The 26,283-nt window shown below is 43.3% G+C and overlaps 1 protein-coding gene across 2 annotated transcripts in view; it reads right to left on the bottom strand.

The window, feature by feature from the left end:
- zdhhc3a (zinc finger DHHC-type palmitoyltransferase 3a) overlaps positions 1 to 26,283 on the bottom strand; it is a 58,875-nt gene continuing 32,592 nt past the window's right edge. Inside the window, exons 5-7 of one of the 2 annotated variants that reach the window (XM_052015380.1) lie at positions 24,874 to 24,955; positions 23,203 to 23,333; positions 1 to 2,586 (exon numbers count right to left, since the gene is read on the bottom strand). In XM_052015380.1, coding sequence (XP_051871340.1) covers positions 2,380 to 2,586; positions 23,203 to 23,333; positions 24,874 to 24,955 — 420 coding nt within the window. In that variant the 3' untranslated portion in view covers positions 1 to 2,379. Of the gene's footprint in view, positions 2,587 to 12,472; positions 15,498 to 23,202; positions 23,334 to 24,873; positions 24,956 to 26,283 lie in introns of those variants that run through there. The other variant, XM_052015381.1, reaches the window with a different exon arrangement.

Raw genomic sequence — 26,283 nt, 5'->3', positions numbered from 1 at the left:
GCCTGACCTGCTGAGTGTTTCCAGCATTTTCTGTTTTCTTCGCCAGCATCTGCAATTTTTTTACACAACAATGTTTTAAGTTTGTTTTACTGGATAACTTTTAATATTAATTAGAAACTATGTGCACTGGGATTTCTCCCAGGAGCAGGACAACAATATTTGTGAAGCTCGATGCGATTAACACTTGATTGGCACCCCATCTACCACTCAGCAGCTCCACCTACACAATTCACTAGCTACTCACCCAGGCTGTTCTAACAGCTCCTCCCAAACAGCAGGTGCAGGGGAATACCACCACCTGCAGGTTCCCCTTCATGTGACACACTGAGATTAAGAAATATATTGCTGGTTCTTCATCGTCACTGGGTCTACATCCTGGAACTCCCTCCCTAACAACTCTGTGGGAGCACCTTCACCAGAAAGACTGCATATCTTTTCCCCAGTGACTGTATTTCTGTTGACTGCCTTTAGAATTGACCCTCAATCAGCCTGTAGTTCAATTTCCCAAGCATCCAGTGACAAAATCGTTAACTGTCTTTCTCTCTCCACATATACTGATATTTCCAGCATTTTCCATTGGTACTCCAGCTGTTAGCTGAGTAGCTAGTGAATTGTGTAGATGGAGCTCCTGAGTGGTTGATGGGATGCCAATCAAGTTGTTGTCCTGTGTATGTCCAGGTAAACAGCACTTATCCCTGACACTCCTGGAGATGGTGGAAAGGCACTGGGTGTTCAGGTACCCAGACTCTGACCTGCTATAATAGTCCCAGCAGTTAAGTGGCATCCAGTAAGGTTTCTGGCCACTGGTTACCCCGATGATAGTTGCAATAAATGTTAAGGGGGTGGTAACGAGAATCCCTCTTGGTTGAAATGTATCTTTAAGCTCTGCCCCTCCATGTAACAGCAGGGAAATAGGACCTTAGCCCACTGAGTCTGTGCTGACCATCAAACTTCCATTTTATGCTATTTGTACCCTAACCTATTTTCCCCATATATTGACTTCCCCCGAAACTCCCCAAATCCCCAGATTCTACCACTCTCACATTAGGGGTAATTTACAGTGGTCCATTAACTTCCAACCTGCACGTCTTCAGGAAGTGGGAGGAAACTGGAGCACCCGGGGAACCCACGTGGTCACATGGAGAACGTTTAAACTCCACACCGCAAGCACTGGAGGTCAGGATCGAACCTGGGTCTCTGACACTGTGAGGCTGCGTCTCTACCAGCTGTGCTACCCGTGTGATAGTTGTGAACACTCCTAACCTTGTCAACTCCTGGACTGCCAGCCAGGTTTATGCTAACTGTGTAGATAATTGAACCCTCAAACTCCTGGTGAAATTGAGAATATGGGGGTGAACATATGCCCGTTCAGGTTCAGCCCTGAATAAATATCCCCACAAATATTGGTGTCACCAGACACGGTGGCACCACTCCCCACAAGTATAAACTATATTATTGCAGTTGTTCTGGTTCCATGATCAAAGCATACACACCTTTATAGCATTTTGTTGTATGGTCAGAATTATATTAACAAAACAGGATGAAACATTACCAGATTTTATTGGTCTTTGATTTAAGGTAGTAATGTGGATGAAATATTTTTGAAATCTGAATTGTTATTTCTTCAGTGATAAATGGGAGAATGTTTAAAAAGATTAATGTCAGCAAATAAATTATTTTCATCCCAGCTACAGAGGGTTATCCTTGAATACTTGCATGAACAATGTTCTGTGACAGACTCTATAAGAATAAAAACAAACTTTTGTTTAATTTACACAAGGTGTCAATGCACTTTTGGATTATGCAAAATCTACACTTAAGAAAAACCTTATAGTAGAGCAACTTTTAAAATTCACCATCTGGATCCTGAGGCAGGTTATCCACCAATGAGGGATCTCAAACCCTGCCAGAGTGCAAATCCATTATTTTGCAGGATCGAATACTTTTACAAAAGAGGTGATTGGAGGGCAGAGTGTCCAGGTACATAGCTCTGTGGCTTGGATTGTTACAAGCACAATCCCAGGTCGTTCTGTGACCACTGGCAGTGGTAAGGACAGGACATACACAGCAAAGGATATATTGGGTTCAAAAAGGCACATAATACTTTGTCTCATCATACAACAGGTTTCAAGGTCAGATATATTGTTTGTTTTGTATAATAAAAGACACTTTAATTAATACTGTTAATTCATACTAAAATACGCTTTGACAAACAGAATGCATATCTCATTAATTCCATTTCTGTGAAGTTCTACTTTAGTGTGTGTCCTTTGGGCGATTTGTTTTTTTTTGGAAACTCATCCATCAAATTGACAAAGCCTCATTATGTCAGGAAGAAGCCCTTCAGCAAGTGCAATGGTTACCTAGGTCCTAGCATGGTTACCCAGTCAATGCTTCAGCAGACGTGTCCTCCTTGTTCCTTTCAGTGGGGGTGGTGTCGCCAGTCTGAGCCCTCTTCCTGCACTGCAGACCAGAGAACGGGTTGAACCATCCCAGCGAAAAGTTTCCGTCAAATGCTGCCTTCATTCCTTCCCAACCCAATGTCTTCTCCCAGGTGGGTGTTTCGTTTTTGAGACGTTCTATGCCCTAGGAACAGTTATGATGACAGTGTAAAGGCTGCTGGAAAATGAAACACCATCTTAAACATATTCCAGGTGTAAACCCTGGATCCCCATCCCCAACAGCACTGTGGGAGCTCCTTCACCAGAAGGACTATGGCAGCTCACCAGCCCCTTCACTGGGGCAATTAAGGATGAGCAATAAATGCTGGCTTTGTTAGCAACACCCAGATCCGGAAAATGAATAAAGAAAAAAGTGCCATATTATGAATTATCACAAAACACCTTTAAGCACAGCTCACTAAGGGGGGCTTTCTCCAGCTGAAGGAGATTTGGAAGAATTTTAAATCTGCATTACCTGAAGTTGTACTTACAGGTTCCCAAGATGCATTGCCTTCAGTCTCAGGTGGTGCTGCCAAGGCTGAAAGCCAACACCCCCTGAACTGGGGATCTGCTGTGAGAATCTGTCTATCAGGAGCTGGATAAGGGTGTCAAATCTCCTCCCCTCGGGGTGGTGGTCAGCCAGCTGAGTTTTACAACAGTTTCATCCTCACACCAGCTTTTTATTTTGGATTTCATTAAATTAATTAACAAAAGTTAAATTCCCAGTTGTCCTGGTAGCTACAGTATCCCTCACTCAATGGGTCCACAATGATCTCCAGTCCAAGCAGTGTGCTATCGTACTGTTTGCAATTGGGTTTAATGTTTACATCAACCACAAACATCATGTTCTCTCGTGCACAACCCAACACAGCATCAGCGTGAGCTCTCCACACCGGTCATATCGTCATCCAACTAACGTTCTTAAAACTCTAATGTCAGAGAATCCATTGAATCCAACCAAGCATGAAATGTGGTTGGTGAACAAACGATATATCTGGTCACTGGTTGAGGTCCTCTTACAACACATTTTACAATTTCATACGTGTTCACTTTGATTTAAGAACTGATTGAAATGCAATAATTAACTACAGTATTTCACTTCTGAATTGTTTCTTAAAATGAGAAGGCAGCACACTTAAATACAGGTTATCCCTCACTGACATGCCTGGTTTACGTATTCATAGCTCCAGGACTGCATATTCACAGCTCCAGGACTGCATATCCACAGAACCACGCATCCACAGGACCAGGACTGCGTATCCACAGAACCACGCATCCACAGGACCAGGACTGCGTATCCACAAGTACCAGAACTACATTAAAACTGGGAACTCAGGAAGAGGTACCACGATCAAGAGACTGACAGTACTGAAGGAAACTTTAATTAAATGAAGTGCATGCAGAAAGATGTACCTGGATTATTAAAGGTCAAGTATCAGTTAAGATTTCTAGACAGAGTTGTGCAGGCATCAACTTTATTCCCATGACAGGCTGCAGTGTTAAAAGAGGAAAAAAGTCAGTTAGTTGAATAGGCAAAAGTAAGAAAAAGTGTAAAAAGTGATCAGTTTGACTTCCCCAGAGTATGACTGACGGGAACACTAAAGTTACAGTGAACTCACAGATCAGTGTAGTAAATCTCTGATTTACAGTAAATGTACCTGGCAACTCGGTACATTGCTGCTGCCGGACTGGCAGATTTTCCTGACTGTAGGATGTTACTGTCAGTCCCTTTTTGTGAACATGTTATGCAAAAATTTCCCAGTGAATCCGGTCAGTTTAAAGGGAGTGGGTAACATACAAACGTTTAGGATCCCACCTTTGGCCGCAAACCACCCACATTCCTGAACAACCCCAACCCTGGCTCCAGCCACAGACCAAGCCTGGTCCCAGCCCACAGACTGACCCTAATCCCAATCCACATTCCGACCCCAACCCCAAATCCTGGGCTCACATTCTGGACTACTGGAGTGCAGTGAGCCAGATCCCTGACCATGACTGTCAGAGCTCAGGTTTGTCCGGTGTTTCTCTGACCTTTACCAGTGAGTCAGGAGCTTCAATCCTGTGTACCATACTGCAGTTTGGAAGGGGCAGAGCAAAGTCTTCCTGAAGCTGGGTCATCCTGATAGGCAGAAATATTATATCCCTCTCATACCCGGCTCCCCACAAAGTTTTCTCCAGGTATATACCCTTCTTAGCTCTGCCTTTAAGTGCCCCCAATTCCTCCCCTTCAATGTACTTCATAATTCACCACTGTGTAAACCCGTTCGAGGTACGCTCACTGTCATTGGTCCAAGTGCAAGACTGTGATCCTATGCACGGTCTATGAATAAGTTAAAGATTTGGATGATCTTCTGACTTGAATCCTTCAATGGTGAATGTGTCGGTAACATTTTCAGCATTAGCAGTAGTTCTGCAGGCTGACTTTAGTTGTGGGCGTCCAGTATCACCTACATTGGTTTTCACATGTAAGTGTTTCCATGGCACAAGAAGAAAGAGGTAGGTCAGTGGTCTCGAGCCTGATCTGTGGTCAATAAGATCAGGGTTGATTATTTGCTGCCCTCATCCCCTCTCCTTCAGCCCCCTCTGTGACCCACACTCCACAGACGTTCTCCTCATCTTAGTCTAGATGGTGTACCCTTACCCTATATCTGCATCCCAGTCCATCCTGAGTGGGATCAGTAATAGGACAGAGCCACATCTCACACCCCCACAGGATGTCGGCAGACAACACCATACCCTGGTCCATCCCGGGTTGGATCGGTGGTAGGAGGGAGCCACATCTCACAACCCCACATTGTGGCAGCAATATGCAGACAAAAGCTGCAGAAGTCTGCCTCTTCTGCCTCCAAGACATGGAAAGTACAGACACATCCAGCCATCAAAGGACTGCAACAGAATCTTGTGCAGAACACACCGACTTTTAGATCACTGTAGCTGTTCCATGTTTGAGAGAACACAGCAGGTTAACAATGCCAATCAAAGGGCCCTTAATGGCATTGCCCCTGTAAGATATGGGCCACTGAAGCGTTCAGAATCAGATTTATTATCACTAACGTATATGTTGTGAAATTTGTTGTTCTGTGACAACACTGTGCAAAGACTAAAAATTATTATGTTATCAAATAAACAAATAGTGCAAAAAAAGGAATAATGAAGTAGTGTTTATGGGTTCATGGACCGTTCATAAATCCGATGGCGAAGGGCTTCTGTACCTCCAGCCCAATGGTAGTAATGAGAAGAGGGCATGTCCCAGATGGTGAGCATCCTTAGTGATGGATGCCGCCTTCTTGAGGGAACGCCTCTTGAAGATGTCCTTGATGGCAGGGAGGGTTGTGCCTGTGATGAAGCTGGCTGAGTCTACAACCCTCTGCAGCCTCTTGCGATCCTGTGCATTGGAGCCTCCATACCAGGTTATGATGCAACCAGTCAGAATGCTCTCCACTGTACATCTGTAGAAATTTGCAAGAGTCATTGGTGACATACCAAATCTCCACAAATTCTGAACACAGCAGAGCTGCTGGCATGCCTTCTTCGTGATTGTATCGATGTGTTGGGCCCAGGAATAGATCCTCCAAGATGTTGATGCCCAGGAACTTGAAGCTGTTCACCACTGACCTTTCAATGAGGACTGGTGTGTGTTCTCCCGACTTCCCCTTCCTGAAGTCCACAATCGATTCCTTGGTCTTGCTGACATTGAGTGAAAGGTTGTTGTTGTGACACCACTCAACCAGCTGAACTATATCACTCCTGCACACCTCCCTGTTGCCACTGAGATAGCTGGTATTATGAGCAGTTGTGAGCATTGCATTGATTTGGTTGATCAGATCTGGGCAGGGGCAATGCCAGTAATTCCTGCCTGCAGTGAAACCTGAAACATCGACTGTCCGTCTCTTTCCATAGATGCCGCCAGACCTGCTGAGTTCCTCCAGCTTCTTACTTGTTGGTCTAATAACTTCAGTTTGTTTGCAAGATCTAGTATAGGAGTTGGGAAGGTATGCTGTAGTTATACAAGACATTGGTAAGGCCACACTTGAGTATTGTGTACAGGTTTGGTCACCCTCTTATAGGAAAGAAGTTATTAAACTAGAAAGAGTGCAGAAAAGATTTGGATGTTGCTTGGACTTGGGGGCCTGAGTTACAAAGAGAAGTTGCGTAGAGTAGGACTTTATTCCCTCGAACGTAGGAGATTGAGGGGTGAATTGACAGAGGTATACAAGATCATGAGGGGCATAGACAGGGTGAAAGCACAACCTTTTTGGCAGGAAGTGAGCACTAAAAACAAGGGGGCAAAGGTTTAAGATCAGAGGTGGGAGATTTAGAAGGGACATCAGGGGCAGCTTCTTCACGCAAAGGGTAGTGCGTATTTGGAATGAGCTGTTAGAAATAGTGGTAAAGGCGGCCACATTAGCAACACTTAAAAGCCATCTAGATAAGTACATGGATGGGAGAGGTTTAGAGGGCTATGGACCAAACGTGGGCAGATGGGACTGGCTCACTTGGCAACACAGTCGGCATAGATGAGTTGGGCCGAAGGTCCTGGCTCTATGCTGTATGACTCTATGACCAGAGTAGTGCATACCTTGGGAGCCACCATTCAACAAATATAGACATCAGTGAAATTCACCATCACCTTCAGCACACCACAGGCTCTGGCCACCTGGGGACAAATTAAAACCTGGTGCAGGGGCTACAGGGAAGCAGTAACCCCTGGCTTCCTGTACACCTGTGAACCTTGGACTACCCACAGCATGTATCACAAAGCATCAGAGAACTTCTCCCTGCTCTGTGACATCAAATCCTCCAAACAGACCATGAGCAGAACATGAACGAAGGTCAGCTTCTCCCAGACAACATCAAGGCTCTGATTACACTGGGTCTCCTGTGGTGGGCAGTCCAGGCCAGGCTGACTGTAGCAGGCACTGCATTCCCACTTCTGGTCAGCAACTTATAGTACCAGGTGGACAGAGGATGATGCCGAAGCCTCGTTAGAACATCTCCTCCCACTTCTGGGAACCCCTGGTCCACAAATGCTCAAAGAGGGGGAGCATTCAGGATACACCGAGGAGGAGAGGGGGAAGCAGTTTACATGAAACTTTTGTCTCTCTTCCTTACCCATCGTTCCTCTCACACCCACCCCAGCCCCTCTCACCCTGTTTCTTTCCCCTCCGCCTCCCACTCCATCTGCCCATCACCCACACCCTCCTCCCACTGGTTCCCTCCCCCACTGTTCCCCACCTCCCTCCCTTGATTCCAGGCTCCACCTTCTTCTCCTATCAGATCCCATCATCTGCAGCCCTTTGTCACCTCCACCTATCACCTCCCAGTTCTGTTGCTATTCCCACTCTCCCCTCTTCTACCTGTCTGTCACTCCTCCTCACCAGGATCCACCTATCTCCTGCTAGCTCTTGCCCTACCCCTCACCACTTTATACTGGCTACCTCCCCTCTATCTTTCAGTCCAGATGAAGGGTCTCGACCTGAAACATTAACTGTCTATTTCCCCCCACAGATGCTGCCTGACCCACTGAGTTTGTCCAGTGCCTTGTTTTTATTGGCCCAGATTCCAACATCTGCAGTCTCATGCCTCCCTCTTGTTCAGAAAATAGTTCCAAGTCTTGTAAAGATGATTGAAGAAGGCAGAGTGGTACAACAGGTACCTCACAGCTCAAAGCAAACCTGGGTTCAATCCTGACCTCCAGTCCTGACTGGTGGAGTTTGCACATTCTCCTTGTGAATGTGTGGGTTTTGCCTGGATGCTCTGGTCTCCTCCCACATCCCAATGTGCGGGTTGGTAGGTTAACTGGCCGCTGTAAATTGTCCCTAGTGTATGGGTGAGGGGTAGAATCTGGGGGGAGTTGATGGGAATGTGGGGAGAATAGGTTTACAGGGAAATGTGACCAATGGTAATGCTCTGAAAGCCAGTATAGCCTTGATGGGCCAAATGGCCTCCTGTCATAAGAAACTACTGTAGAGGGTGCAGAGATCCCTAAAGATCTGAAGTATTGTAGAGTCAGAGAACCCAGGTCACTATCAACATCTGAAACTAGTGGTAAACACCGATGTTTTACACATTCCCCAGAAACAACAGCAAAAGGCTTAAACATCATCAACTTCAGTATTAAATAGAATAAAAATTAGGATAAAAAACCCATGGAATTCTCTCTTCAATCTGGAGACCCAAACAAATGTGACAAGAGTGATAACTTACAGACCTCTGCTCGAGGTAGTGAGGGAAGCTTGAGACAATTACAGAGAGGCAAATTGAAGCCATCTGTTCCAGGTCCTCAGAATGCATAGAAACCCCACCCCTCCGAGTCCTCAGTTGGTTTAAGGTCGCATAATTTTCATTAAGCTGCAGAGAAATGGGAACATTGCTTTCAGGCTCCTGACTGGATTCTATGGAATGTTAAGATTTTGTGGCTCTGTTCCCCTGGGAGAGAAGCATCCATGACAGGACAGATTAGAGCTGGTTCACTGGATCAAGCATCTTTTCCAATCGGCAGTCCCCACTGATAGTGCCTAGTTCGCACTTTTCTAGAGATCCAAATGGCTTCAGTCACTTTTGGTAATGAAGTTCTCTTTGGTACTGGAACAGCCTGTTCTGGTCAAATCACGTAGATGCCACAGCCAAGAAAGCTCACCAGTGCCTCTACTTCCTCAGGAGGCTAAAGAAATTTGGTTTGTCCCCTTTGACTCTCATCAGCTTTTACCGATGCACTATAGAAAGCATCCTATCTGGATGTATCACGGCTTGGTATGGCAACTGCTCTGCCCAGGACCGCAAGAAGCTGCAGAGAGTTGTGGACACAGCCCAGCGCATCACAGACACCAGCCTCCCCTCCTTGGACCTTGTCTTTACCTCTCATTGTCTTGGTGAAGCAGCCAGCATAATCAAAGACCCCACCCACCCGAGACATTCTCTTTTCTCTCCTCTTCCATCAGGTAGAAGATACAGGAGCCTGAGGGCACGTACCACTAGGCTCAAGGACAGCTTCTACCCCACTGTGATAAGACTATTGAACCGTTCCCTTATACAATGAGAGGGACTATGACCTCACGATCTACCTTGTTGTGACCGTGCACCTTATTGCACTGCACTTTCTCTGTAGCTGTGACACTTTACTCTGTACTGTTACTGTTTTTACCTGTACTACATCAATGCACTTTGTACTAACTCCATGTAACTGCACTGTGTAATGAATTGACCTGTATGATTGGTTTGTAAGACAAGCTTTTCACTGTACCTTGGTACAAGTGACAATAATAAACCAATACTAATAGCACATGAGCAATTCTGCATACCTCCCAGCGATGCCAACCTGACAGTCTGAACCACTGGAGATGCAGCATCATGAAACATTTCTGTTCCTATGTACATTCCAATATGTCAAATCTAAATCTGGCTGCATTCCCCAGGCATGAACTAGATGTGGGACGGATATTTATAGAGCAGAGCCTGGAAGATTCATTCTGTGATCTATCTCAGCTGGAGGAAGCAGTGAACATTTTAAAGTCACCCCAATTAAAAATATCATTCAACATGCCAAACAGTAATCTTCCCCTCTGGAGGTTCTTCATTTCAAGGATGCCTCCTTTCCATTCAAACTCTGGGTTCTGAGGTGACTGATGAGCGGGCTCAGGCAGGGACGGGTTGCACTCCTTTTGCTGGTTATGTTCTCAACGTACCAGCCCACATGCTCCTCAACTTTGAGCAGCCATGGGTCAGGGACTACCAGGAGTCGGTAGGGAGGTTACTTATTTTTTTAAAAAAATGGAGACTTTGAATCATTTACTTGTGCTCACAGGAATTTGTTCTGAGCTCTGTCATGGCAACAGAGTACATGTTTCAGGATACTAGATTTGGGCAGATAAAAGATGTGGTCTGTCCAGAGCTAGGCCCTCAATTCTGGGCATGTTGACCATGGAGGGGACACTGATGCGGTTCATTTAATGGATCTGGAAGATTTGGCTGAGACTGTTACTGATACTTTTCCAGTGTTGTAAGTAGTTCGTTTCAGAACTTCAGGAGGGTAGGGATCACCACTGCCTGGTAGACTATGAGTTTAGTGCCAGGGTTGACGTCTTTAGTGAGTCATATGAGCTCAGAATCAGGCCCTCCATCCCACCATGTCCACACTGACCATCATACCCATCTACACTAATCCCATTTACCAGCACTTTGCCCTCAGCCTTCTATGCCTGAGCAATTCAAATGCTTGTCTAGATGTTTCTTAAATGTCATGAGAGTCTGTCTCCACCACATACCCAGCCAGTGCCTTCCAAACTCCAACCACCCTCTGACCCTATACTCAGATTCCCTCAAAACCTCTTGCCCCTCATCTTAAACCTATGCCTTCTGGTTTTAGCCAGCTCTACTATGGGGAAAAGTTTCCCATTATCTACCCTATCCTATCCATCCCCTCAGCCTCATCCACTCCAGGGGAAAAAAACAGCCTTTTCCTCATAACTGAAACACTCCATCCCAGGCAACTTCCTGGTGAATCCCCTTCACGGGGAATGCCTGTCCTGAAGCAGTGAGGGTGATGTTAATTTCATCACTGAAGTCTGCCTTCAGTGGGGGTTGGCTTCTGAGGTACATGTCCATACACAGGACACATAATTACCAGAAATAATGATATAATAACATTTTAGCAATGCTGTCATACAAACAGATAACCTTAATCCACCAATGTTACTGATGTTTATGGAAAACAAATTAAATGCATCACCTTAAAGGGATAAAGGTGGAAAGGCTAAAATGAAGTTATAGGATAGCAATGTTTAAGAGGCATTTAGACAACACATGAACAGGCAGGGAATGGAGGGATATACTGTAGATTGTGTGCAAGCAGATGGGATTAGTTTAAATTACATCATGGTCAGCACAGACATGGTGGGCCAAAAGGCCTGTTCCTGTGATGATTATGTTATGAACCTCTGTTGTCAGCAGGGGGCAGATTGGTAGAACTGTTTTGAAGTTTACAGGTTTGTTTTTGTACCAAGTGACTCTATGACTCAGTGTAAGGCCCACATCTCATGCACTTCAGTGAATTAATTGATGGTGACGGGAGCTCGGCTTCCCAGCACGTACACTGTGTATGCAGTTCAGTAATGGGGGTTAGAGTGACCATGGTTCTGGATGGGAGATGTTGTGGGTTGAACAGTTTCCCCACTTATCCTGTAGATTAGCTCCACTGCAGTGAAATCTGGATATGAGGTGCAGCACTGCAGCGAGGAAGATTGAGATGTGTTGGGACAGTGACCCAATCTTTCTTCACAGTGATCTGCAGTGAGGTTGAGTGCGTTGTGGACCTGTTGGTTAGGACCATGGTTCGCATGCCATCACAGACCAGATGCAAGATGGGTTGGCTTCTGCAGGTAGCTAAATTTCAGAAGGGCACCCTCTGTCCCTTGGGATCTAACAGACTCAAATGCTTCTATGAAGCCAAAGGCAGCCACGCATGTGCTTCTTACGGTTCCATTGGAGGTGATGCACCAAGATTGCATCCACTGTGCCTCCAAATGGACAGGTTCTACACTGCAGTTTAGGAAACAGCTGTTCCACCACTGGGAGCTGTAGTTCAGGAGTTCCTTGGACCTACAAGTTAGCAAAATTAAGCAGGAGCTCTAATGTGACAAGATACCTCCCTGACCACGTAGCTATTGGTTAGTTGCACGAAAACCTGTTCAAACTTCGGTACAAAACAAATGTCCTTTTGAAAAACAATCAGTTTCTAATGCCCTCTCCCTGCCACACTCAGATCATGACAATTTTGAGTAGGTTGGTCTTGACTACCATTATGGATCAAGTACTTCCAAATGGAATCATCCCAGGCTTCAGAAAATCAATCAAGAATTCACCCAATAATCCAAGGAGATTTACAGGATGCTTTCTTACTCAAAAACACATCTGTTTCAGTATCAAAACATCAAGAGTAAGCAAAGTACCAGTGAAAAATGCTCATTGACCATATTACTTGTAGTTGGCAATCAATCCAACTAATAATATTTAAATGCAAACACTGCACAGAATCTTTGTAAAATGTTTTATTTGATTATTCCATATAGCACCCAAATTTCTCACACAGTATTCAGATTGTATCCGAAGCCAATGTTTAGACAAACATAAAACAATTTTTCCAAACCACAGGTTAAATATACATGCTTAAAATGTATTTCTGTCCCTTCCCCAGCATACACAAGACACACAGCTACCAGAAATAATATTATAATAACAATTTTGGCAATGCTGTAAGACAAACAGAAAACCGTAAACCAACAGTTTGTTAGTGGTGTTTCTGGAAAACGAATTAAATGGATAGCTTTAAAGAAACAAGGTGAAAAGCCTAAAATAAAGTTATTTTATTTGCACAAATTCAATAAGCCTATCTTCTGGCCTAATGTGAACTACACAGCAGACTACAGAAAGTTATCTTTCCAAACTCCAGCATTGCAAAGAGTTTCACATCTAACAACTTTAAACTTGTCCTTTTTAATACATTCATAATTACTCATTTTGAGGGTTTATTAACCATATTAAGATCACACCTCATTATAACCCATTTCAGGAATTCCAAAACTAAGACAACTTGAGTTTCTTAAAAATGTCTTTCTCAATTAAAAAAATTGAGAATCTTTGCTACACACAGATTATCTTGCATTTGTACAAAACTAAATTTATCCATTACTCACTGAAACAACTGAGTTTTCCTTTCATCCTTAAGAACAATATTTTCCACTTGTTTGACCTCTGCAAAAGATATGCACATGCTGTATCACAGTTGCCTGGGCATGGCTTCCCTTCCCACTTCAGTATATCCCACAGGATGCTACCTTAGCACATGACCCTGCGTGCATCAGTACCCTATCCAGTGTTCAGCAAAGGCATTCAGCAGCACAACCTTTCCCTTCGAGCAATGAGAGTCAAACCCCATGCAACCACCGGCACTCTGGCTGACGTCAGTTAACTCACCGAATAAAAGATATCACTGATCACTCTGGCTCTGTACTAAGCTGTGCAAAGGGATTCAGACACTGCCACTAGCAAGCCCATGGTTAAGGAGCAAATTTGAGAGATTCAATGTTCTCCTTCGTTCCTTGGTTTTGCTTCCCTTATGTCCTGCTAACTATCAATTTAATTTTTAATGATTTGTGGATGTAAAGAATAAAACAGATTGAAAAGGACTCAAGTCTGTTAGAAAAAGGTGGTTCTTATTTTCCCATCACAGCAGCCTGCTCCTCAATACCAGCACCATCTGGTCCTGGAGGAGAGAACACATCTGGAATTATCAGGAGTAAAGTGAACCGCAAACACCACAAAGTGTTGGAAACTACCTCATCAACTTCCCTTGCTCTGAAACCAAACTTTCTCCAAGTTCTAGTCTGAAAATGTACCAAAGACACAGACTCCTGTGTCTTTGAACAACTCCTGTGGAAAATCATGGATGTTGGCCACTAGAAATTTTTCACACTGACAGTGGGAGATCTCTCAAGGATATAAGGGGATCAAAACATTATGGATGGGTCAAGACCCAACTGTACAGTGGAACAAACTTAAGGGTAGAACAGCCCACCTATGGCAAGGAGTCTGAAAGCAAGAAAACCACAAACAGAAATGGGAAGATTTAAAACCTTTTAAAATCATGGTGTTACGTAGCTCTCGAATAGAACATTTGCCTGCAGCATTTGGAAGACTGCAATTACTTGCTGAAACTTAGAGCAAAACAAATTTGTGCAGGACTGAACATCCAAGGAGGGGAGGGGAGAGTTGTTAACAGGAAGAATTCTGATTGTGTTTTCTTGGCTATTGCTCAGTGACAGGAAGAAAGTCAAGATAGGACAGACAAATCAAGTATAGAAATATTTGTAGAAATATTTGTGTAAATTTGTAATATTAAGTAGTAAAAGAAATGCACTAACAATCTGATATTGGTGGCTATGTTATACAGCTTTGGCACTTCACAGCTACAGGTGGCCACATGTCACAAATATTCAACACAAATAGTTTTTTTGATTGGTGAGGATATCATCAAAATTTTAAATTAAATGGGGAAAGAGTATCAAACCAGTGGGCGTTCCCCGCCACCAACAGATTTTGATTTCAGGTTTGAGCACTGACAGGCTTTGATTAACAACATTCCCTTTAAGAGGGACTCTGCTCCCTTGGCATTACATTGATCACACAAAGCCAGAAGGCAGAGGTACAGCCTCCCTCCCACCATGGATCACAAGTAGCAAAAATCCAGACTGGAATAAACAGAACTAGAAACATGTCAGCTCTCGAAGGCTATGGATTAGTTGCTTATACAGTATGTTCCTATTTGTAAGTAAATGGGGCCTTTCTCATTATGGTTAATGTTTGCTTAGCTCAGGGGTAAGCCCAGCAGTATTCAATAAGTACTTGCTGAAGAAAGATCAATTCAGACTTCAGCAACTGTTGCACACACACACACAAAGGATATAAATCAATAAAGAGAAAAGGCAGCAAGTCTTAAAAATAACTTTCAAACCCTGTTATAACAACTACTTGAAATTTCAGAATGCCAATCCTTAACACTTTTATACACTTGAATTTTCTTAAATATCCTTTATTTTAATTTGATAGCTATATCTGCAGTCTTCAGAAGCCTGGTTTATGTCTTACAATATCCCAGCTACACAAGGTAGGTGGTGAGGAGGTTTGGGACTGTCCTATTGTTTCACTGAACAGAGAAGACTGCAGTACATTGAAGAATGAAGTGGACTAATTCATTATTCAAGCTTTTCTAAAACATGTTAAGCCACCAGAAAGGATACAGTCTTGTGAATAACTTATGAAGCAAGTTACATTTGGTATTTTTTTAAAAAAGTAGTTTCTTTTAAATGACCAGTTTGAATTGGATTGCTGGCTTAGGATGACTCAGACCACATACTGGTATGGGTCTACCTTCCCTTGATCTGGAGTTGCAAATGGACTTAGCCATTCTACTGAAAATGGATGACCGAACACTGCTTTCATATTCATCCATTTTGTTTTTTTAGCCCATCTTCTCTCTTCCTTTTTCAACTGCTCTATTCCCTGGAAACAGAAATAGAACAGCTTCAATCAAGCAGGTCAGAGTTGGGGAGGAGGACTCACTTGTACCCCATTTCAAAGAACACCACGCACAGTCAGATTACTGATACTTTGTTTTAACATTGGATTAGATTTTCAATTTAAACAAATAGTTGTTAAGGTATCGATTTTACTCCCTTTTACCCCTCCATTTTCACATGCTGCCAGCCAAGTGCTGTGGCCAACACCACTTCAGAAGCCGCAGAGTGCAATGTAGGCAGACTTCAGTTCATCCTCTCCCCAGAGGAAGTGCCTCTAGAAGCAGCCTGCTGAGAATCAGACACTCAGCACAGGAGAGGAAACCTAAACCTTGTTCTACCATGAGATAGTACAGCAGGGCACTGAGATGCTATGCCACCAATCCAACTGTTGATTCAAGTTTTAGCTCTAAAGCAGATACCTGTACAGAGTCATAGTCATATAGCACAGAAACAGGCCCTTCAGCCCATCGTGTTCATACTGACCATCAACCACCTATTTACACTGATCCCTTTTTTTATTCTCCCATGTTAAGGAATGGACGTATGAAATACAGAAAAAGTACAGAGCTCTTATAGCATCATCAGAAGACCATCCAGGAAAAAAGTCATCCATTGCCTAACATAATCCCATCAAAACAGCCAGGACTTATGGTCATGTCTAATTGGCAATTTGGTGGAAAACTGGCAATTGCCTAATCAATAGACGTGCAACTTGTATGTGTACAGAGTTACCAAGTCAACAACTTATAGCAACTTTAATACAGGAAAATCTTAAGTGCTTCAAAAGAGCACTTGGATTAATAGCACAGTGGTATAGCTGGTAGAGCCGTTGCCTCGCAGCTCAAGACCTGGGTTCACTCCTGACCTCGGGTGTCGTGTGGAATTTGCATGTTCTTCCTGTGACTGCGTGATTCTGATCACCTGCCTCTGATAGCATCCTTCACTCCAGGGAAAACAAGCCCAGCCTGTTCAATCTCTCTCCCTATAACTAAAGTCCTCCAATCCAGGCAACCACCTGGTGAATCTCCTCTGCACTCTCTCTGGCACAACCACATCCATTTACGGCACACAATACTCTGAGTGTGGTCTAACCAATGTTTTGTAAAATTACAACATGACATCCCAACTCTTATATCCTATGCCTCGACCTATGAAGTATGCCATCCTATCTACCTGTGTCGTCACTTTTAGGGAATGATGGACTTGGTCCCCTCGGTCTCTGTTCATCGACATTCCTTAGGTCCCTACCATTTAGTGTATGCATCCTAACCTTATTCGATTTTCCAAAATGATTCACCTTGCACATGTCAGGATTCAGCTCCATCTGCCAATACTCCACCCAATTTTCTAACTGATCTATATCCTCCTGTGCTCTTAGACAACCTTCCTCGCTACTCACAACACCATGCATAATTGTGCCATCCGCAAACTTACTAATCATACCTTTTACATTCACATCCAAGTCATTAATATACATCACAAACAGGAAAGAACCCAACATTGATTGCTGTGGTACACCACTGGTCACAGACTTCCAATCAAAAAAGCATCCTGCACCACTACCCTCTGCTTCCTATCACCAAGCCATTTTGGTTCTAATTATCCAGCTCACCTTGGATCTCATGTGCCATAACCTTCTGGACCAGCCCACCATGTGGGACCTTGTCAAATGCCTTACTAAAGTCCATGTAGACAACATCTACTGCCTTCCTTCATCAGTCTTTTAGTTACTTCCTCAAAATACTCAAATAAGAGACAGGATTTCCCCTGCACAAAGCCATACTGACTATCCCTGATCAGTCTCTGCCTTCCCAAATGTACATAAACCATGTCCTTCAGAATTTCCTCCAATAATGTCCCTGCCACTGCTGTAAGCTTTGCTGGCTTGTAGTTACCTGGCTTATCCCTGCTGCCCTTCCCATGAACTATCCTTCAGTCTTCTGGTACCTCACCTGTGGCTAACAAAGATGGAAAAATCTCTGTCAGGCCTTCAGCAGTTAGTCCCTTGCTTCTCATAACATTCTGGAATAGATCTCATCTGGTCCTAGGGATTTATCCACTCTTATTCATTCTAAGACATCTAACACTTCCACCTTCTTAATACTGACAGATTCTAGACTATCAATATACCATCCATATCCTGCCCCCCAAACTCACTACCCCCCATGTCCTTCTCTTTGGTGAATACAGACAAAAAGTATTCACTTAGGACATTGCCCACATCCCTTGGCTCCACACACAGATCACCCCTTTGGCCCATAAGGGGACCCACTCTTTCCCTAGCTACCCTCTTGTTCCTAATATACTTATAGGATGTCTTGGGGTTCTCCTTGATCTTGTCTGCCGGGGTATTTTCATGGCCCCTTTTTGCTCTCCTAATTTCTTTCCTCAGTACTCGCCTACATCTAATAAGACAAAAAAAAGACAAAGTCAGTTATTAAGCCAGACAACTAAAATCTTGACCAGGCAAGTTCTAAAAGATTTTAAAGGAGAGACACAGGTTGAGAGAGGAAATTCCAGACCTTAGTGTATGGCAGTAGGGAAAGGGACCACAACTACAAAAACAGGGAAGGGTGAGACAGTGGAGGGATTTAAACACAGGGACAACTATTCTTTTGCCCAAGCTAACACTTCAATAGATGAGGAACTAAAAGTGGTCAGGGAACACAGTGTTGTTGAGCTTGGAGGGAAAGGGGTATTGGAGGTGGGAAGAGACTACACGGAGAGTGGGCTCAGTGATTACTGAAGTGTGTTTATGTATGTGGTGGTGGGGGGGGGGGGGTGCGCAGTGTGGTGACAGACTCAAGGAGGAGGATGGATACCAGCTAGCAAGATGGCCAGTAGATTAGTGGGAATAGGGAGAAGATGGTAGGAAGTGGTTTTCATGGACAAAATGAAATTAGAGAGAGAATGATGTGTGTTGGGAGGGATGGGTTAGAGACAGGAAGAATTGACGAGATAACTGGTTTGTGTTGGATGAAGGGATCAGAGGGAGGGTTTGAGGGCAACGACTACTGCATTCCAGCAAATCCCAGAGTAGTGAGCAGTTCTGACATTAAATATCAGCACCTGATGGTCTAGCTAGAAACGGCAATGAATGGCCAAATCAGATGATTCAAGGGCACAAAAATGGGAACCAGAACAGAGGGACAACCAAGGAGGGGCAGAACAAGTGCTACAGATAAGGACAAAAGAGGCAAAGGATGATACTGAGGAGAGTGCTAGCTGCAGAAGCCCTGTAAAACAGAGGGCCATTTATAATTTACTCAGAGATGTTGCAGAAGGAAGTAGGATGCAAGTAGTGAGGGTTACAATGAAGCAACACCCTTACCAACGATAGTTCAAGTGAAGTGGTGAGCTCAAGTGGGTGGCCACAAGTATAGGTAAAGAGAGTTTCTTTGTGGAAAGAGGCTCAGAGGGGACAGGATTGCAGTAATTGAAGGATTGCAGGATTGGAGTGAAGGCAAAGTAAATATGCTGGCTGAAATCACCAAGAACTGCAGGATGGCTTTAGGGTGAAAGGGGAAAGATTTAGGGGGAACATTAGGGGGAACTTCTTCACAGAGTGGTGGGAGTGTGGAATGAGCTGCCATCTGATGTGGTAAATGCGGGTTCACTCTTAAGAATAGATTGGATGGGAGAGGTCTGGAGGGCTATGGACTGGATGCAGGTCAATGGGACTAGCAGAATAAAGTTACGGCACAGACTAGAAGGGCCGAATGGCCTGTTTTCTGTGATGTACTGTTCTATAGTTCTATGATGGATATCCTTCCTCCAGAAATAGGGTGAGAGACTTGGATGGTTACTAGAGGATGGAATAAAGTGGAGTATTCACAATAGCCCATTGTAAGTGATATCTATTGTAAATGCCTGATAAGGACAAGGATGGCAGCTGAGGATGTAACTAGTGGAATAAGTAAAGGGGAACCAGAGGATGTGGTACATTTGAACTTTTAATGAGGGAACTAAATGTAACATCTCCCAGTTTGTAGATGACACTAGCTGGGCACGGGGGGGGGGTGGGGTGGGGTGGGTGGTGGTGAAGCATGAGCCATGAGAAGAACGCAAAGAGGCACCAATGTGAGTTAGACAAGTTGGGTGTGTGAGAACATGCATGGCAGATGCAGTTTAATGTGGATAAATGTGAAGTTATCCACTGACATTCTAAAACAAAGTCAGATTATCTGAATGGTGATGGATTGGGAAAGGGGGAGATGCAATGAGACCTGGGTGTCCTTGTACACCAGTCGCTGAGAGCAAGTGTCAGGTGCAGCAAGCAGTTGGGAAGAGGTTCACCAGGATGTTGCCTGACTTAGAGAGCATTAGCTATAAGGAGAGGTTAGACAAACTTGGACCATTTTCTCTGGAGTGTCAGAAGCTGAGTGGGGACCTGATGGAAGTATATAAAATTATGAGGCGCATAAATGGGGTAGAGAATCTTTATCCCCAGGGTGGAAATGTCAAATACTAGAGGACATAAGTTTAAGATGAGAGGGAGAAAGTTTAAGGGAGATTTATGAGACAAGTTTTTTTTTGTTTTTACACAGAGTAGTAGGTACCTTGAATGCACTCCCAGGGGAAATGCTGAAAGTAGAAATGATAGGAGCATAAGAGGCACTTAGACAGACATGAACAGGCAGAGAATGGAGGGATACAGACCATGTGCAGGCAGATGTGATTGGTTAGACTGGCATCATGGTCAGCACAGACACGGTGGGCTGAAGGGCTTGTTCTATGTTCAAATGATATGTTGGCCTTCATTGCAAGAGGATGAGTCCAGGATGTCTTGCTGCAGGTGGACAGGGCATTGTTGAGACCCCATCTGGAGTTTTGGGTGCAGTACTGGTCTCCTTCTCTAAGGATTTTCTTGCCCTTTGGCCCATGTCTGTGCCGAGCATGACCCATTTGCCTGCACACGATCACATCCCTCCTTTCCCTGCACCTTTCTAAATGGCTCTTAAATGTTGCTATTATATCAGCTTCCAGGACCTCCCCTAACACCTACCACTTTGTGTAAAAACAAAACTTGTCCCCCACATCTCCCTTAAATGTTCTCCTTCTCACTTTAATGCTATGGCTTCTAATATTTGAAATTTCTACTCGGGGAAAGAGACTGTCTATTTATGCCACCCATAATTTTAATAAACTTCTATGAGGTCTCCCCTCAGCTTCTGGAACTCCAGAGAAAACAACACAAGTTTGTCCAACCTCTCCATAGAGCTAATACTTTCTAATCTAGGCAACATCTTGGTGAACCTCCTCTGCACCTTCTCCAAAGCCTCCACATCCTTCCAGTAAAGGGGTGACCAGAACGGCACACAGTACTCCAAATGCTGCATAATCAAAGTTTTATACAGCTGCAACATGACTTCCCAACTTTTGTACTCAATGTCCTGACCGATGAAGGCAAGCATGCCATACACCTTCACCACCCAATCTACTTGTGTTGCCATTTTCAGGGAGCTATTGACTTGGACCCCAAGATCACTCTCTACATCAATGCTCTTAAGGGTACTGCCATTTACTGTGTACATTCTCCTTCCAAAGTGCAACACCTCACATTTGCCTGGATTAAACTCCATCTGCGATTTCTCCACCCTTATCTGTAACTGATTTATATCCTGTTGTGTCTTTTGGCATTCTTCTACATTATCCACAACTCCAGCATTTTGCATCATTTGCAAACTTACTAATCAGCACATTTACATTTTAATCTGCTGAAGAGCAAGGAAACAATTGAAGAAAAATCAAGTTTCTGTCACTACACTATTGCAACATGGTATCTGAGCCAGCATTGTAAAATGCATGTCAAAAACTGCAGACAAAATCAGAAATTAAAATAGAAAATGATGAAAACATATAAGTGTTTGGTAGGAATAGATCAACTATTCTATCTTCACTGGCCAACAGCATCACAATGTTTTATATCACCCTGCCCACCAAGAGCCAGCTAATATCCAGGAAAGACCAAAACCAAATCCCTGATTAAAAGCCATAACCAGATGGGGGAAAATAAACTTCAGAAGTGCTCATAACTAATCAAAATTAACATGTGGCTACATTTCACAAATGAATGAAACATAATGGGTGATAATCCAACAGTTCTTACAAAGATATTTTCGAGTTGTGCAGCTTCTCTGGGATCTGGATTTAAGCTGCGTTGGCTGTGAATATTCAACATGAGAAGTGTCTGAGCAGTCCAAGTCCTAGGCTGCAAAAACTGCCTTAACTCAGTATTGGGGTAAAATGGAAAGCATGCTACACAATGAGCAGAGTTGCTCCTTATGGCTATGTATGATGTTGGCAGAGAGTGCAGTAGCTTTCTCCACAGGTATGGTGTGTGGACCCAGTAACTGAGTGCTCTCATACCTCTTAGCTCAATGGACACAAAAGGTCTTGAATAATATGCCGGGACCTTAACTGTATGAGAAAATTCATCTATATTTTAATTCCCCTATTGTGGCAAGATTCATTTTGTTAAATATTGAAACATTACCACTATGTGGAACAGCAGGACACCATTGTAGCTGACACTGATTCTAGACATACCAGATTAATTACTTTACAATTTATAAAAATGGTTGATCAAGTTACAACTGAATACAACTGGAATTTTCAGTAATCAACCTTATATGACACCCAAACATTACTCAGTACAATGTTCGCGTTGTACTATTCACTAGCCTAAGAGAAATTCTACTGGGTAAATGCAACAGAAGGTGTGGTCCTGAATGACATGGGCAGCAGGAAAGTCTAGTCCTGCATTAGATAACCTCAGATGGGGACTTGGTACAACTACACTCTGCAGGAGGCAAAAACTAAAACCTCATTAAGGGAATCAAAGAAAATGAGGATTGTACTAGAAAATGGCTGAGGTAGAAGATAAGCCATGATGAATGACAGACCAGGCTCAAAGGCCACATGACCTACTCCTTCTGCTCTTATGACCCATGCTTAGAAGGGTTCTGTTCAGCTGCCATGCTGATTCTAGCTCTTAGTGGAGGTCATGGGACATCAGCAAGTTCAAATGTAAAGAATGACTACTTGATCGAAATACTCAAAGTGGTCCCAACTCCTGTACAGTCATACCAGGCATGAACTATGAGACAAGGTCAAGAATTGGCTGGCCCATTGTCACTTGCCTTATCCTGATTCTTGCCATTTGTTAGCTAATGTGCTCTTTTCTCAATTCTCCTACACTCTGTAAGTGACAAATATAATAAAATCCCGTGGCTCTATTTGGAGAGCAGCAGGGGAGATTGGTTAGTGCCCTGAGTAACATCATTTTCTCAAAATCACCACTTTTTGCAGTGCCCATGCACAAAGCAGATTTCGAAATGATTAACTAGGTCATTCTGTAGATGTTAAAGCATGAAATAAATGCAAGTTTTTTTTCCTTCCTACTTTCGCCACCTCAGCTGCTCCCACTCTGAGAAAAAGCTGATCAGAAAGCTGAAAAAGATAAGTCACCTGAGACTCAAAGTAGCACTCATTTCTCAGTGCTGGCCTTAACAAACCAGGACCTTTAGCACAAGGTTGTCTCGTCAGCAGCAGGTAAATGGACAGGCTACTGCAGAGGTCAGCCATATCTGTCTCTGGGATGTATTGGTCATATTTAAAAAAAAACACTGCTTGTACAAAACAACTGGCACAGTAACAGACACAAAGTGAAAAGGTTAAGTACTCACTGTCTCATCTGAGCAGATAGAATGTACTTGGGTGCCAAACATCACAGCAGTGAAAATAAGGAAGAGCAGTCCCTCAAAGCACAAAAGGATGAGGAGTATCACTGTGGACGGTGGCGAGAATGAACTGCATTCTAGGAGAGAAGACAAGAAAACTAATGCACATCACTAATATATCACATTGACCTGCACTTATTCACAGATTTTGTTCGACAAGAATCAGTTGGCTTTGGATAGAATTCTGCAACCAAGCTCAGGGAAAATACATTACTAATAGTTGAGAGATATTGATAATGCAGCCACTCCTCTTATTGTTATCTGTTTCTCTGATGAACTTTAAAAACTAAGTTCCATCTTTGTGAGGAAGAATTATAAATCTTGATTTTCCTGCAAGAAGGCTTAAAGAGAACAGTTATTTCCACCTTGATTAATAGCAAACAACAGTCCTTCATTAAACAGCATGGTGATTAATGGTTTCATTTGATTACTTAGATAAAGAGAACAGCTCCCCTAGAGAACAAAGACATTCAACATCACAAATGACAGCTTGAGATCGCTTTCATAATACATTTTCACTGAACAAAAGAACACACTAGAAGTAATTTTGGGTGTCCAATTGGACACTTATATTGAAACATAATTGGAAAATGCCTGAAGAATTCAGTAGGTTAGAAAACATCTGTGAAAGGGGAGACAGTGCCCAGAACAATGCTAATGCCAAAATACACAAGCATTTCCCGCACGTCCCTGTTCCCAGTGCTGCTGTGGGCATAAAGTGGCCGTGCATCTTCAGCCCTGCTGCCAGGCAGAAATGTCCACGCACTCTCCGGCTCTGAGGTGATCAGAACTGAATACAGGTCCTCCCCAGGTTCTTTTCCCAAGAACTATTTGTAACCTGAAGCAGAAGATGGCTGCATAGGAGGGTTGTCCCATGGGAATAGATAGATTGGAGAAGCATTTTATATCTTGTTTTGCCATTCTTAATAATAAAACTAATATTGACAAATTTAGCCTGAGCCTATCTCAAGATAATAATGATAATCTTCTAAAAGATTATACTGCAGACGAGGTTTTAAATGTGATTGACAGTTTTAAAAAGGACACTGTTGCTGGCTCAGACAGTGCATCTCTCTACAAGAATCACAAAATAGCCATCAACATATTAACTTGAATGTATTCTTCTTGGGTTCAATGTGGCAAACTTCCAGCTAGCGTCAAGAACAGTTGCCTGCAGTCCCAAAGCAGCCAGAAAATCCATCCCCTCGGTCTCCCAAATGCTTGTTTGTATGTACAGGCTGTACACAAGTTGGGCATTTGCAAGCTAAGGAGGACCTGTACAATACTCCAGTTGTGGCCAGCCCAGGTTTTATAAAGGTGATTTTATAGAAAATTAAAGCAACATTAATCTCACTGCAGTATATACACTCTCAACACAGGTCTCTTGTATGGCCTTTCCTTATGGCTGGGAATAAAATTCCCATTCTTAACACCCTCACCTGACAGCCACACACTCACACTACAGTGAGACACAAGGCATAGCCACAAGCACAAATCACTGAACTCCCTAGTACAGATAATTGGAACACTTTTCTGTACAAAGTTAGATTGCTAGCACCTTTAACTAGAAAATATATTAAAAGTGAACTGAATAAGGTTGTGTGTGTGAATACTTACTCAGCCACTCCTCTTCAAAGCAATATAGAAAGTGGAAGCAAACCATGATAAGAGCATGTAGTGATATCAGAGCTATATACATCTGAAATATAAACAAGAGGGCCTTATCAGTCAGTTAAATGTGAACCAAAAACTGGAAGTTAAATGTTGAGGCAGTGTCATGTTCAAGCTACATCAGTGAGAATAGGGCATAGATATGAGCCAATACCACAGGTGCCAGCAAATCCACAACATAATACATAGCTCAATAAATAAATTACAACTATATTAGAAGCAACAGGGTAGCTAAGGTAAGGATAGGAACTCAGGAACCAGATGGGTAATCTACATGTAGAGCCAGAGATTATGAGGTCCTGAATGAATACTTCTCATTGGTATTCACCAGGGAGAAGGACAAGATGGCTGCGGAGTTAAGGAAAAGGTACACTGATATTCTGGAGCATGTTTGCATCAGAAAGAAGTGTTAGGAGGTTAAAAAGCTTTAAGTGCTAACATGTTAAAAGCTGAGGCTGACAGATTTTTGCATCTCCGCTAGTCACGGGTGAAGTTCCAGAAGACTGGACGACAGCTGATGTTGTCCCCTTGTTCAAAAAGGTCAATAGGAATAAGCTGATAAAATACAGGCCCTTGAGCCTTACATAAGTGGTAAGGGACAGGATTCACGTTCAATTGGAAAGGCAGGGACTGATTAGGAAGAGTCAGTATGGTTTTGTGCAGGGAGATCACGTCTCATAAATCTCATTGATATTTTTGTGGATCAGCATATGGAATTATGATGTTACTGCAATCATGGAAATGTGGTTGAGGGAAAGGCAGGACTGGAAGCTTATTGTTCCAGGGTATAGAAGTCTCCAGAGGAAGCTGTACAGGCAGATACAATTAAAATGTTTAAAAGACATTTGGACAGGAAAGGTTTAGAAAGATATGGACCAAATGCAGGCAAATGGGACTAACTCAAGTAGACAACTTGGACAGCATGGATGAGTTGGGCTGAAGGGCCTGCTGCCTTGTACTATAACTGTGACTCTGTGATTCTGTGTTTAGGGCTAACGTCATACCAGTACTTAGAGATGATATCCTGGAGGGACTGTCCAGAGGCCATATGGGTAGAACTTAGAAATAAGAGAGGGGCAATCACTTTGATGGGGTTACACTATAGGCCTCCCAATAGTCAGCAAGAATGAGAGGAATAGAAATGTAAGATAATCATAGGAAGGTGCAAGAGCAATAGGGCTTTATCACTGGAGGATTTTAGCTTTCCTAATATTGACTGGGATTGCCCGAGTACAAGAGGCTCAGATGGGACTGAATTTGTTAAGCATGTCCAAGAGGGTTTTTTAGGACAATATGTGGAGAGTCCTACTAGAGATGAGGCTGTACACAACCTTATCTCAGGAAATGAAACCAGGC

This window comes from Pristis pectinata, chromosome 5, assembly GCF_009764475.1.
Source record: "Pristis pectinata isolate sPriPec2 chromosome 5, sPriPec2.1.pri, whole genome shotgun sequence".
Lineage (NCBI taxonomy): Eukaryota > Metazoa > Chordata > Chondrichthyes > Rhinopristiformes > Pristidae > Pristis > Pristis pectinata.
The sequence above is the reverse complement of the archived record's forward strand: the minus strand, read 5'-3'. Positions and strand labels throughout refer to the sequence as shown.